The sequence below is a fragment of the Mastomys coucha genome, unplaced genomic scaffold, assembly GCF_008632895.1.
Source record: "Mastomys coucha isolate ucsf_1 unplaced genomic scaffold, UCSF_Mcou_1 pScaffold21, whole genome shotgun sequence".
In the NCBI taxonomy this organism is placed as follows: domain Eukaryota; kingdom Metazoa; phylum Chordata; class Mammalia; order Rodentia; family Muridae; genus Mastomys; species Mastomys coucha.
Window position 1 is genome coordinate 63,508,368 of NW_022196904.1, and position 13,993 is coordinate 63,522,360.

At 45.8% G+C, this 13,993-nt stretch overlaps 1 protein-coding gene across 7 annotated transcripts in view; it reads right to left on the bottom strand.

The window, feature by feature from the left end:
- Window positions 1-3,991: 3,991 nt before the first annotated feature.
- Window positions 3,992-13,993, bottom strand: part of Chd2 (chromodomain helicase DNA binding protein 2) — a 118,360-nt gene continuing 108,358 nt past the window's right edge. For 5 of the 7 annotated variants that reach the window (XM_031386987.1, XM_031386988.1, XM_031386991.1 and 2 more), the window contains 2 exons: window positions 12,618-12,861; window positions 6,937-7,270 (listed from right to left, as the gene is read on the bottom strand). In XM_031386987.1, coding sequence (XP_031242847.1) covers window positions 6,937-7,270; window positions 12,618-12,861 — 578 coding nt within the window. Of the gene's footprint in view, window positions 7,271-12,617; window positions 12,862-13,993 lie in introns of all 7 variants that reach the window. The other 2 variants (XM_031386985.1, XM_031386986.1) reach the window with 1 other exon arrangement.

Here is a 13,993-nt window from a genome sequence, read left to right on the forward strand (position 1 = left end):
AGAGAGAGAGAGAGAGAGAGAGAGATCTAAACATTGGAAGAACCAGAGTTGTCTTCTACCTGGGCAGCATGTGGGTTATCTGTGGTAGGTGTGCATCTGCTTCCATCTGCAGGACAGTTCTAGAATTACACTTACTCTGGGACAAGTTATATCAGATACTGAGATGGTCCCACCTAGGGAGTGCTAGTTAGTCACGCAGGAAGAGGAAACCTTATTTAAGAAAATGCCTCCATCAGATTAGCTTATAGGCAAGTCTGTGGGGGCATTTTCTTGATTAATGATGATGTGGGAGGGCCAAGCCCACTGTGGGTGGTACCACCAGTGCTGAGCATGCCACAGAGGTCAAGCCAGTAGGCATCACTCCTCCTCTGGCTTCTGCTTTAGTTCCTGCCTCAAATTCCCACCCTGACTTCTCTTCATGTTTGGAAGGGCTAAAATGAGACAAACCCTTTCATTCCCCAAGTTTCTTTTGGTCACTGAAGTGGAAACATGAAGGTTCTATGGAAAGACAGTTGGATGGTGTTTTGTTGGGGCAAACATGTGAACACAGGTGTGAAAGGGTAAGGCAGACTCGTGAAGGAATACTTAGCTGACGCAGACACAGGAGAGAGGATTTTCTGCTAAAGCAAGCACGTGAAAGGACATGTGATGAAGGATTCTTTGCTAATGACAGGCATGTATTGGTCCACCTCACATTGCATTTGTGGGGACGCCATAGAGAGAAACGCACCAAAAACCTCTGGTGGTGTGCTGCAGTTTGTTGCCACTTTCAAGGACTTGGACTGATTGGGTGCCCGTGCTGAGGCAAGACACATGGAGGACACGTGCTGTTTGGAGGGCATAAAGTAGGACTCCCCAGAATGACGAAGGCAGCTTGGCTTGCTGGTACAGCTAGCTGTGCAATGCTTGTGGGTCTCTCATCTTCACTGATTTTCTTTCCCATAAGAGACCCACAGATGAGAACTTCTCCTGGTGTCCCTCTGGGTCCCTCCTGCTGACCTGAGCCAAGGCTGAGGCCTGGCCATCTCTGCTAGGTCCTGTCACTGCTGTTGCTAACCTGACTCTACCGAACTGGACTGCTGGTTTATCTGTGAGGTGTTTGAGAGTGGATTGAGCTGCAGCTGCCTGCTCACCTGTGAACTGAACTGCTGATTTCCAGACAACACAGATGGGAGTTGCTCCAAAGAACCACTTCTAAACAGGTTCACTCCCCGCTCCCATATCCTTTCTTTTCCACTGCCTGTGGTGGGTGGTGGGCTACAAGGAAGGTTAAAGTGTTTAAGAATCATCATTAAAAATAGGATTTGAGGGCAGTGGTGGCGCGCACCTTTAATCCCGGCACTTGGGAGGCAGAGGCAGGCAGATTTCTGAGGTCGAGGCCAGCCTGGTCTACAGAGTGAGTTCCAGGACAGCCAGGGCTACACAGAGAAACCCTCTCTCAAAAAACCAAAATAAATAAATAAATAAATAGGATTTGAAAAAAATTAAAATTACAGGTCATTGTGTTTATCTCTGAAATAGAAAGCAAACATGGACAGGTTGCAGGAGTGGTCTCCACCTTCAGTGCCTCTAGTGGCCCGACCATCCTCTCTGACAGTGTGACCAGCCAAGCACATATTATGTATCCTGCAGGGCCTTCATCATGGATACCTCTGTTAGCCCTTGCTGGGGCTAACAGGACACACATTTTGTAATGCACCCTGAGATAGAAAGCAGAGGAGAAGGGAGGCGAGCCCTCTGCCTGAGGTGGGCTACCAGCCCCTTGCTTATTTTCTCCCTTAGGTGACATTTTGTCTGCTTATAGATTGCTTGTCTAGAGTACCCACCTCACCTTTAAAATAAACTCCAGAAAGGCAGGGCCCATGCTTCTGGTTCAGAACTCCGATGGACAGCCAGCCTGTCTCCAGGATCTGGTTGAACTGTCTTTCTGACACTGAAGCTCTTTGGATGGCTCCCTCCCTGCTGGGTTCCAGAGCAAGCTGTGGCTTTACAGAAGCCTCTTCCTCTTCCCGGAGCTTAGTGCTGGGAAAGGCCTGCCCTCCGACATGGACAAGCTCTGTCCTAGTCGCCCCAACCTACCCAGCAGTCCTCTGGTTCCATCCCCAACCAAGGACGGAACATTGTCTCCCTCCTGGTAGTCTTCGGGTCTTCTCTTTGTCCTGTATGCACTCATACAACACATGGATTTGCAACTGAAGATGCTTCCCAGCAGAGATAAAAATGGGGGGACACTCTGACTTCTGTGAACTCCTTTATGCCACCCAAACGCCTCAATGGTGCCTGTAGTTAGCAAGAATTCCAGGAAAGGCAGAGAGCCCATGTGAACTCTCTATGCTTGCTCATTCTGGACACATTGCAGGTGAAGACCATTGTTTTTCTTCCCAAATAAAGCCAGAGAGCAGTGTGGTCAGGGACAAGCCACTTGGACACATAACTGACCAGGACATCCCCAGGACCTGTCACTTGAGGGAAGAGTCTCATAAGCAGGGCCTGGGCAGGGCGCCTCTATGATCAGGGTTATACAGAAAGGTTTTAGCTGGTCCAGCTGCATCTACAGCCTACTCCACAGAACAACCATGCAAGCCAACAGGCAGCATGGACCAAAGAAGGTTCTGACCTGAAGTATGACGGACGGGGCTTTTAGTTAAAGCCTTGATGGAATTGCCAGGACGGCTCCTTTAAAAGCCATCGACTGTTCTGGCACACAGCTGGTCCTAAGTTTTTAGTAAGTGACCTTTCTGTTGGCACTAATGAGTAGGGTTTGTGGTGTTCACCAAGCATTGAGTCCCCACTAGGGAGGGGCTGGGAGGCGAAGGCCTGCAGCTTCCAGGAAAAGGCAGGCATCTTGGCAGCAGTGGGCTTTGAAGCCTGGTCACTGTTGTAAATCGTAACACTTAGATTGTCACAGCACTTGTTCCTAAAAGGTTCCCGGAACTGTTCCAGCTGCGTCCTGAAGCAGAGGACCAGCCACTTCTGCACAAGAACAGCTCTCCACACTTCTCCACTCCGGCGCTAACTACAAGCATTACAAATCCAGCTGCCTTCTGCTAGGCCAGGTTTTGCACCTAAGGGTGCAACTACCAGGGTGGAGTCCCAGCAGTTGCCCTCTCCCTGCTGAGTGGACACTTGGGTTTGTTTGGCATTCGGAATTAAGAGAATCATAAAGATTCGAGTTTTGTTTCAAAGACACTTATGTACAAGTTGGGCAAGATTCTTCTAAACTCCATCCCAGGAGGATTTCCATCACAGGCCAGGCCACCTTTTCTGTCTGGGCCATGTCAGAGCTGAGCCCGCCTCTGTGCCAAACTGCAAGTGAACATTTGTGTCACTGTTTCCATAAGAAAAGCATTTTTCTGCATTCAAGAATATAAAAGCCAGGGCTGGAGAGGTGGCTCAGTGGTTAGGAATACTGGCTGCTCTTCCAGAGGAACCAGGTTCAATTCTCAACACCCACACAGCAGCTCACAACTGTCTGTAATTCCAAGATCTGACACCCTCACACAGACTGTGAATAAATCACGAGAGAGAGAGAGAGAGAGAGAGAGAGAGAGAGAGAGAGAGAGAGAGAGAGAATATATAGCCCAACTGCTAACTACACTACATAGCTTGCTGTAGGCTGTAGGCCTGGTGTCTTCACTTCTTTCTAGACAGAGGTGGATATTTGAGGCAGGCTTCCCCAGGACCCCTACGGAAGATCAGGGCGGCCCTTCATGACTAATCAGCTTAATGACTCCATGCCACTCCCTGAAGTACACAGCTGTCTGTAGCTTGTGGCTGTTCAGGGACAGAAAACCATTCAGAACCAGTAACAAAAATGCAACTTAAAATATCTCCCCTGACCAAGCTGTGAACAAGCTTGGACGCATGGCTTGCAGCTAGCCAGGGAGGGAGACTAAAGTGGCATCTTCGAGGCACTTGCCTCACACCAGAAAGTAACTGGTTAGCCCAACTCTAAAAATCCTTAGTAACAAAAAAATCAAAAGTACAGCAGTTTTACAATGTAGGAAAATTTAATACATACTATATAAACAACATTATTTACATCAGAAATCACCAGGACAGTGGCATTTTTCACAAATATAAATTAATTACTGTTTAGTCAACAGGTTTCAAAAGTCCACAAGTTTACAAGAAAAACCACCTGTCCCCAAGTGGGTAGGGCACAGATGGAGTAAAGCAGCCTGGACCCTTGGCATGGCTCTCTTACCCAACACAGCTGGCCTCAGCTGTAAGGCCACAGGTGCTGGGCCTGGACCATGGCTCCTGCTGACAAGTGGGTTTGGTCTGTAGGATTTCAGTGTTGCTGTGCGTGAACACTTAAGTGAATCACCTTTGCTCTGCAAAGCCTGATGCAACTGTCAGACACACCAGGTCAGAACATCAGCAGCACAGTGAGAAATGTTTGCGCTCCCTTTGTGGGGCTTAAGGAATGACTACACAGAGTATAAGGAAGGACCATCAGATTGGGCTCCTGCAGGCTCCCCAAGTCCGAGAGGACACAGTGGTCAGCAGAGGCTTCACCTTCCTTTTCTAGGGCCACAGTGCATCATAGGACTTCAGGAGTTGACAACACTCACACGTAACTTCCCCACTAATGAGCTGCCCAAAGCCAGGCTCTCCAGAACTCCATTGGCAGCTTCTCTTACCTGTGCAAACTTCTGCGGTAAGCATATGATGCACATACTGGTTTAACAAGAGGAATGCTTCCTTTCTCCCACCCCCTCTTCAAATACACTCCATCACCTACAGCAGATGTTTGATGGGAGATACTGTAATCTTAGAATCAATGTAACACTGATCTGGCCCGGATGGCTCTTTGCTACATTTTATGGCACTATACCCTCAAAGTCCTGAATAGGAACAAAAGGAAGTTCCCTTTTCCTCATGATGAGACAGACAGCATTGAGAATAATTTGTAACTTCTACTGACAAGTTGAAAGACAAGACCTAGGTGAATGTGGAAAGGCAAGGCCTCCGCCTTCTGCAGAGGTACTTCCTGCCCTTGCTACACTCCCAGCATCCGAGAGCTCAGCAAATCAAACACAGACAGTGTCACTGTGATCAGGGAGAAGCTCCATCTATGCTTCACTTTTCACTGTGTGACCAAAACAGACCTTTCAGCCTTGACTGAGAAGTCCAGCAAGCCACCAGGCAGCAGACTCTAGCTGAGGACTCCCATGCAGTCAGTGGGCTCTACTGTAAGTCATGCATGCACATGGTCAAGGTGAAGGATCCGGTGCCATGAGGAGCCTGGAAGGTGATGGTCTACCAAGCACTCATTGCAGGGACCAACTCAGCACCATCCAGGTCTGTGGTGCTTTAAAGCAGCAAAAGCAATGGCCCACCACAACCATGCATGGCCAGATGTTTCACTCAAGGGCACAACTCATGCTTGTCTTGGGGAAGTCACTAATGGTACTCTGCCTGGGATGACCACCCCACCAAGAGTGTTCAGGGAGCCAAACCCTGCATATGTCCAAACAAGACTTTTCATCAACTTAGAGTGAGCCTGGACTCTTACAGAGGCACACCTACCATATGTTCAAGTCAGTTTTCCTGTCTCCATCTAGAAAAGCTTTGGATATCTTAACAATACTGGCAAGCTATATTGAAAGTGAGTAAAACCCAAGGCCCAACCCAGTATCTACACACTGAGAAGAGCCATTCAATGATACAACCCATCTGTCCCACAATCCGACCCACCCTGATGCTGACCAGCCTCCTGCCATCTTAACAACTTGGCTACCCCATCACGGATGCTTGTGATTTGGGGAAACATTAACTAAGGTTTATACTCTACAGCTCTTAAAGTAACAAGGTTTGATTCTACTGAGTTCTGACTGGTAATGGAAATGTAGCTTTTCACCTGACCACATCTCAACTGTCAAGATATCTGGGTCTGTGCAGTCTGCCCTTCAAGCTGTGTAAAGGAACCAAGGTGCAGCTACAATTCACTGACCCACTTCAATACTGACAACTTCGTGCTTGCTGGCACTGTCAATGAACCCTGACCCCTATCTGCATATATGTCCCATATCTGAGCTCACCAGCAGGTATCTCATCAGCAGGCCACCTCCATTTCCATCTCCCGGACCTGTGAATCTCCTCCTCACCACAGGAATCAGAAACCCACCAGGGATTCCTCTTTTCCTGGTTATACTATCCCCACCCTCATCTCCACCCCTACACCCACTTAGCCCACTCCCCAAACAAGTAAGCCCCACACTAGCATTAGCAATGCCCAAGTCACAGTACTCTAAATCAGCCAGAGGGATCCAACTTTTCCCTGACAATAAGGGGAAACGGATGCCACCCAAAAGACCAAACCTTTGAAATGTACAAAGATAGTGTGGGGAAAATTAGTGTTGGCAGAGAGGAGGCCACGGTGGCGGCCATTTCCCTGTCTCGTTATCCCCGGCCCACTTCACATAATGAGACCAAGTGTATCATTTCTCCCAAGAACACAGCTAAGGGATATGCCTGCTCCCCTTTCAAGTCTTGCAGTGTGAAACCCACCCTGTGCCCCCACTTCCCATGAGCAGCGTGTCATGGTGAACCAATCACACACTGTCTGGCAGGTCCTTGCCCTGGTCACTCATGCTGAATAGAACATTCATTGACTCTCAAGATCCTGGATTCCTTCACAGAGGAAGCTGGTACATAAAGTCACCTCTTCCTAGCACCCATGGGGGTGGGAGGCCATGATAGGCTAGGATGGGTGGGGGTGCCAAAGTGCAGAAGTGGAGACCGAACCAAAGCAGCAGACAAAGGCCTCCAACTCCTTCAAGTGCTCCTTCAGCTGCCAAGTCAGTGGAGTCAGCAGCAGCGTATCCAGAAACTCCGCTCAGCAGCCTGACCACTGGCCACAGCTGCATCAGACTAAAACGCCCAAGTGCTCGATGACTACTGTGCTCTCTCCCCTTCAGGAGTGGTCCTTTATGTTTTCCGAACATTCCAGTTATAATCTGGGTTGTTTTTCTGTTCTAGTGATCTCTCCAAAGGAGACCTATGATCCAAGGGCGACTTGGAATCATGGGGAGACTTCTGGGAAGGGGGTGAGCGTGGGTCTGAGAGCGCAGTGTGCAATGAAGGCATGGGCTGTTTATATTCCCCCAGCTTGTCTGTGTGGAAAGAGCGGTAATGGTCTGAGGGCCCCTGGCCGTGGTAACCCATGGTGGGTCTGTGGTCAGACATTCGTCGGAAATCCTGCTGGTGGTAATTCTGGGGCCTGAAGTCATCTGACCTCCTCCGCTTGGAGTCATGATGGTGCCTGAAAGAGAGATGCAAAGATCAGCTGAAAGACAAAGCCAGATTCCTAATGCTTTCCCCATCTTCTGCTTCCACTTCCTCATATACACCCAGAGACTAATGTTTATATTACCAGGAAGCCAAAGCACACACATAGACACAAGACCAATAAACAGTCAGTTGTCTCACACATGTTGGTAAAAGGCATCCTGCGATGACAGGCACACTTTGAAGCTCAGTAAACTCACTCTCCCTTCAGGAGAACAAAACTAGAAATATTTTCATATTTCTTTACCATGCTCAGGAGAAAAAGATATATTCTTTTTTAAAAACCTATTTATAAATTACTAACAGCAGCAAAACCCAAAATCAACCTAGATACTCAGCACTAAGGTTGCCTAAAATTCTTTTACAAGCTGACTCCCCCAGGGCCTCTCTACAGCACGTGAGGTAGGCTACCCACACACTTAGACCCCCACCATACCGGCAGCTGAAACCAGGCAGCTCCTTACTGGGACTGCCACCTCCTCTTGCTCCTCTTTCTCTCCAAATTCATTAGCTCCCAGACCACTCCCCATCAGGGACACTCCTATCACCACATGTGACCCAGAGTCCTACCAGCTGCCTGACTGGGACACTCCAATTGTCAAAGACCTTTAGACCCACAAGCAGTCCACACTGGCAGAGGAAACTTGTTCCAAGCTCCTAACCACAATTGAAGGTATCAGGATGATAGCAGACAAGCAAAAAGAAAAAGCAAAATGAGGGCTACAGCATCAAACACCAGACAAACACAGGATGCTCCACTCCCAACACAGCTGAGTCCTGAGCAATGTAAACTCCTCTGCTCAAGGAAGGTGACTTCAACAACAACAACAACAACAACAACAACAACAACAACAAAGCTCAACCAAAACCAACTCCGGTTATGCGACCCTCAAAAAAGAACAAAACACACACACGCAAATACATAAGCAACATGTCTATAATAACACATAAATAACTAAATAAACAAACAAGCAACATGTCTCCAAAACCACAAATCTATAGCAATGGCTCCTGTGCAAAATGACTTGGAAGAACTTCCAAAAAATTTAAGAGAATTTCACTTCGAGCAAACAACTCAAAAAATAAAGATTAATGGAATGAGAGAGTCGATCCAAAACATAAACAAACAAACAAACAAATAAATAAATAATCTTTTACTTGTTGAAAGAAGCCCAAACTGAAATGATATTGGATATTAAACCTCAATAAGCCAATTAAAACTCTCAGTGGAAAACCATGGCTACAGAACTGATCATGTTAACAGAGTCGGACGGAAGACAGAGCAGAGAAACTGGACTTATTACTTGATAAAGGTCAAGAAAAAGTTGTAGAAGAAACTATTAACAGAACATAGGAGAAGTTTGGGATACCATTAAAAGGCCTAACCTGCAAATGACGGCATGAAGGAGAATACCATAGTAAAGGAATCAGGAGTATCTTCAGTAAACTCAAAGAAGAAAATCCCCAACCCTAAGGAAGATGCTCACCCAGGTACAAGAGACCCAGAGAATCTCAAACGAGACTAGAAAAAAACAAAACAAAACAAAAAACAACAATGCCATAACATATTATAATTAAAACATTCAAAGTATAGAACAAAGGATATTTAAAGAAAGCAAGAAAGAAAATCCAAGTTGCCTGTAAAGCAAGGCCAATGAGAAAACACCTGATTGCAATAGACTATGCCAGAAATCTTTATAGCAGAAGGGCTTGGAAAATGTCTTCCAAGTCCTAAAAGATCACAAGTGTTAGCCAGATCACTATACCCACCAAAACGATCTCTTAAAATTGAAGGAGAGGGGCTAGAGAGATGCTCAGTGGTTAAGAGCACATGCTGCTCTTCTAGAAGCCCCAGGTCAGTCAAGAGGCTCACTTCCAGGAGGATCTGAGCCTCTGGGTTCCTGGAGCACTTGCACTTGTGTGTGCATACACACACATGCAAACAGACATAATGCCTACACATAAATAAAAGTAAAAACAAATCTTTAAAAACAAATAAAATTAAAAATTCACAGTAAAACAGATTAAAGTGGTGGTTTTCAACCTTCCTAATGCTGAGACCATTTAATACAGTTCCTCATGTTGTGGTACATCCATTCATGAAATTATTTTTGTACTATTTATGAATCTTAATTGTTTTCTACTATTATGAATTGTAAAGTAAATCTCTCTGTTTTCCATTGCTCTTAGGTGACCCCTGTGAAAGTATTGCTCAACCCCCAAAAGGGATGTGCCCCATAGGTTGAGAAAGCCTGTCCTGAAGGAATTTGTGACCACTAAGTCAGCTCTACAGAGGATGCTAGAAAGAATATCTCAATCTCAAAAGGATGAATAAACCCAAGAAGTCACAGGGAACAAATAAACAATGTCAGGACAGGTAGAGGGAGGTGTGTGTGTCTCTGTGTGTTGCACACTCATGCACACAGAAGTATATTGCTGTCAGTGGCATTTTATAGGGCATCTAATAAATTACTAGGCATGGAAAGTAGCAGGCAAAATTATTTGGAAAATACTGAAAAATCTTTCAGATTTATAGGTGTAATAGATAATCCTGGGCTGGTGAGATGGCTCAGTGGGTAAGAGCACTGACTGCTCTTCCGAAGGTCCTGAGTTCGGATCCCAGCAACCACATGGTGGCTCACAACCATCCGTAATGACATCTGACGCCCTCTTCTGGTGTCTGAAGACAGCTGCAGTGAATTGGGCTGGAGCGAGCAGGGCCAGAGCAAGTGGGCTGGCAGAAGTCCTGAGTTCAATTCCCAGCAGTCACACACATGATGGCTCACGGCCATCTGTACAGCTACAGTGTACTCATACATATAAAATAAATAAAATAAATCTTAAAAAAAAAAAAAATAGATAATCCTATATATCCAAAGAGCTGAGTGATTCCTGAGTTAAAGAAACACAAAAGGCCAGGTGGTGGTGGTGTACACCTTTAATCCCAGCACTTGGGAAGCAGAGACAGGCAGATTTCTGAGTTCGAGGCTAGCCTGGTCTACAGAGTGAGTTCCAGGACAGCCAGGGCTACAGAGAAACCCTGTCTCAGGAAAAAAAAAAGAAAGAAAGAAAGAAAAAACACAAAGAAAAATAAGTCAGGGCTTCAGTGTGCTGAGTGGATAGCGCATGCTTAGTGTACTCAAGCCTGGGTTTAATCTCTGTACTACATAAAAAGGGAAGGAGGAAGGAGAGCCAGGATTGAAACAGTAACCATCCATAAGGACGAAAAAGGAGAAGATAGGCCTTTTTGTCAGAAGGCATACAAGCAGCCAATAGAGGAGCATCGCAAGTACTGAAGCTGGTAATCGAAAACTATATCCAGCAAAAATACCCTTCCAAATAACACGTCCTCACAGTGCAACCTCAGTGAACAGAAGGAAAGGACAGAAGGACAGACCAGGCAGAAATGCACACCTTCACAGAGGAGCCAGACGAGATGACAGGAGAGCAGCAGGCAGGGAACGTGCACCCTCACTTATGAGCTGGCTAATGCAGGCTACAGCTACGCATCTAAATGGCAGATCTCCCAAAACAACAGCAGGACACAGAAATGCTGTATAAATATTGCCCCTCTTTAAATTCACAGTGCAGTCTAAACACAAAGCATAACATCAGCCCAGGGAAGTCCACAGGTGCTAAGAAGTTCAATCAACAGACAGATGTTGAATGAAAGTCTGGTAAAACCATGATGTTCCTTTCACATTTGCCAACTCACAATTTGAAACCGGCTTGTTACCTCACTAATGGTACTGCATGGCTGTAGAGAAGTACAACTTCAAAAGGCTAACTTAAATTATTGAATCCAGGTGGGCAAGGACCAAAGACTGGTACCCACTTCATGTGCCATGTTATGAACTACTATTGTTGAGGTTGAGTCTACATTGTGCATATTCACATGTGTAGGTAATGTGTGGACACACATTCAGGTGTGTGAGGTACATGAATGTGGAGGCCAGAAGCTAGCCTCAGCTAACATACCTCAAGCACCATTCACCTTTTAAAGAAATAGTATCATACTAGTTTATTCATCTATTAACTCTGTGTGCACTGTGCATGTGTGTGTGTACACATATGCCATCATACATAGGCAGACTGAACTAGGTTATCAGGCCTGAGTGCAAGCTTCTTTACCAGCTAAACATCTCATTGCCCTAACCTTGTTTTTTTGAGACAAGATCTCTCACTGAGACCTGTAGCTCACTGATTAGGTTAAGCTGGCTGGCAGAGATCCTCCTAATTCTGCCTCTCTGAAATTTGCAGGAAAATGGATGGACCTGGAAAGTATGATACTACACAAGGTGACTCAAACTCAGAAAGAAAAGAATCAAATATTCTTCCTTATATGTGGGCACTGCCCCATAATGTATACATGTAGTTGGGTTTAAGCACAGGAAAACTCTATGAATCTAGAAAGGCAACCAAGAGGAGATATATCACGTGAGGCGAAAGTAGGGTGGCATGGGGCTTCAAGGACACATGGGACATGAAAAAGGGAAAGAATTTGGGGGGGAGTCATAAATAAGGGGAGATCAGGGATAGTAGGAGGGTGGAAGAGACGGAGGAGGAGAACCAACTTTATTCAAAAATGCCATAGTGATGTCGAACACATTATATGCTGACTTAAAAATACAATAAAACCACAAAAGGGTTCCAGGACAGCAGTGTCATTTTCTCCAGCAATGCATGAGATACTCCTAAGTTGCCCGTGCCATAAATAACATCCTACCTCAACTCATGCAGCAAGCATAAAAAAGCTCACTGGATCACAACCAAAGACATCAAAGGAGAAAGGAGGCCTGCTGGAAGGGAGACTGCAACAGGTTGAGAGAGGGAGGAGAGGGTAATGGGGTGAAATTACCAAAATCACATACTCTGTGCATGTATAAAGTTCTTCAAGAACAAAGTGACACTTTTCGAAAAGGGGAGTGGGGCTGGAGAGATGTCTTAGGTGTTAAGAGCACTTGCTGCCCTTGCAGAGGACCTGGATTCAGCTCCCAACAGCAACACGGCAGCTCACAATCTTCTGTACTCCAGGTCCAGAGATCCAACACACTCTTCTGACCCCTCCTGAGGTACCAGGCGCACATACAGTTTGCATACCCACATGTAAGCAAAACACTCATACACATAGTCAGAAATACATCTGAAAAAGCATTCTCCCTTCCTGTATCCTGAGGATGTCCTCATAGCAGGGACAAGTGATCTGTAACTGACACATGGGAGAAATGCAGTATGCATCAGATGGAGAGACCTGTATAAGCATCACCATCCTTCTTCCCATGAACAAGTCAGAGCCTCACCTCTCACCCTTTTCTACACACCTGTCATAATAGTCTCTGTGTCCCCGGTGGTCTCGGTCGCTGTTGTACTGCTCATACGGCCTCTTTCTGGACATGTTGTTAGGTCGGTAGCTTCCAGAACGGTGGGCATCCATATGTCTCCGGTCACCATAGTGGTGGTCCTTATACCAATGCTGCTCATACTGGTGGTGCCGGTCGCCTCCCCAGGGGGCATTGTTACCACCACCATAGTTGAACTTTCTTTCCCTCTGCCAGTCTCCTCGATCTGCAAGAGGAGAATCATTTCTTAACTACAGCACATGGCAGAATTTACTAAAGTTGACCTGTTACAAGGAGATAATTCCTCCTTCTTAGCTTTATTGTTTTGTAGCTAATAAAGCTTTAAATGCTGCCACAAACTTCTAAGGCAAGAGAAAATCTACCACCCCTGTCATTTTTAAGATCTTCTAAAGCACCCCCTCATCTTTCACTCTTGCTTGCCCCAATCTGCAGTAGGTCCCTGGAATGAAACTCACTCAAGAACCCAGAAGAGACTTTGGAAAGCAAAACTGCTGTTTCACAGTAGTACCCTCACTTAAGACAGGCGAAGCTGATCCACCTGCTGAGTCTACATGCAGAACTGTGTTGAGCTGCTGAAAACCTAACTAGAGACGTCTTCCTTAGACCATACATAAGGTGTTGTTTGAAGGGCTGAGCTCAAGACAGAAAAGGCCAAGCCACCACACTGAGATAGACATCTCCTAGTCTAGAAGCCAAGGGAGTAAAGTAACACCAGCTAAAGCTTCAACAAGTTTTAAAGCATTGTGTCATATAGTTGGGCAAAAAGACTAAAAATCAAAAGGCAAAAAGGACATAATGGTTTCAACAGTGAGGCGGTTCCTGAGGAAGGAGTTTTAAATAACTGTAAGCGGGGCTGCAGAGAGGGCTCGGTGGTTAAAAGCACTGGCCGCTCTTGCAGAGGATTCTTCAATTACCAGCATCCATATGGAGGCTCACAACCCATCTATAACTCCAATTCCAGGGGCTTTGATATCCTCCTCTAACCTCCGTGAATATCAGGTATGCACATGGTGCACAGACCTACACATTTGAACAAAAGAACTCATACACATAAATGAAAAATAAATAAATCCCTAAGTAACTGCAATAATTTTTATTTTTTAGTTAAGGTCTTATTAATATAGCTTTGGTCGGCCTGTAACGATGTAGACAAAACTGGCCTTGAACTTACAGAGGTCTGCCTGCCTCTGCTTCCCAGTGCTGGGATTAAAGGCATGCACTACCACACTTGATTTAATGTTCCCTAGAAAGGAGGTAAAGATGGAAATAGATTTTCTTTTTTTTTATTTTAGATATTTTCTTTATTTACATGCGAATTTCTCCATTCCCAGTTTCCC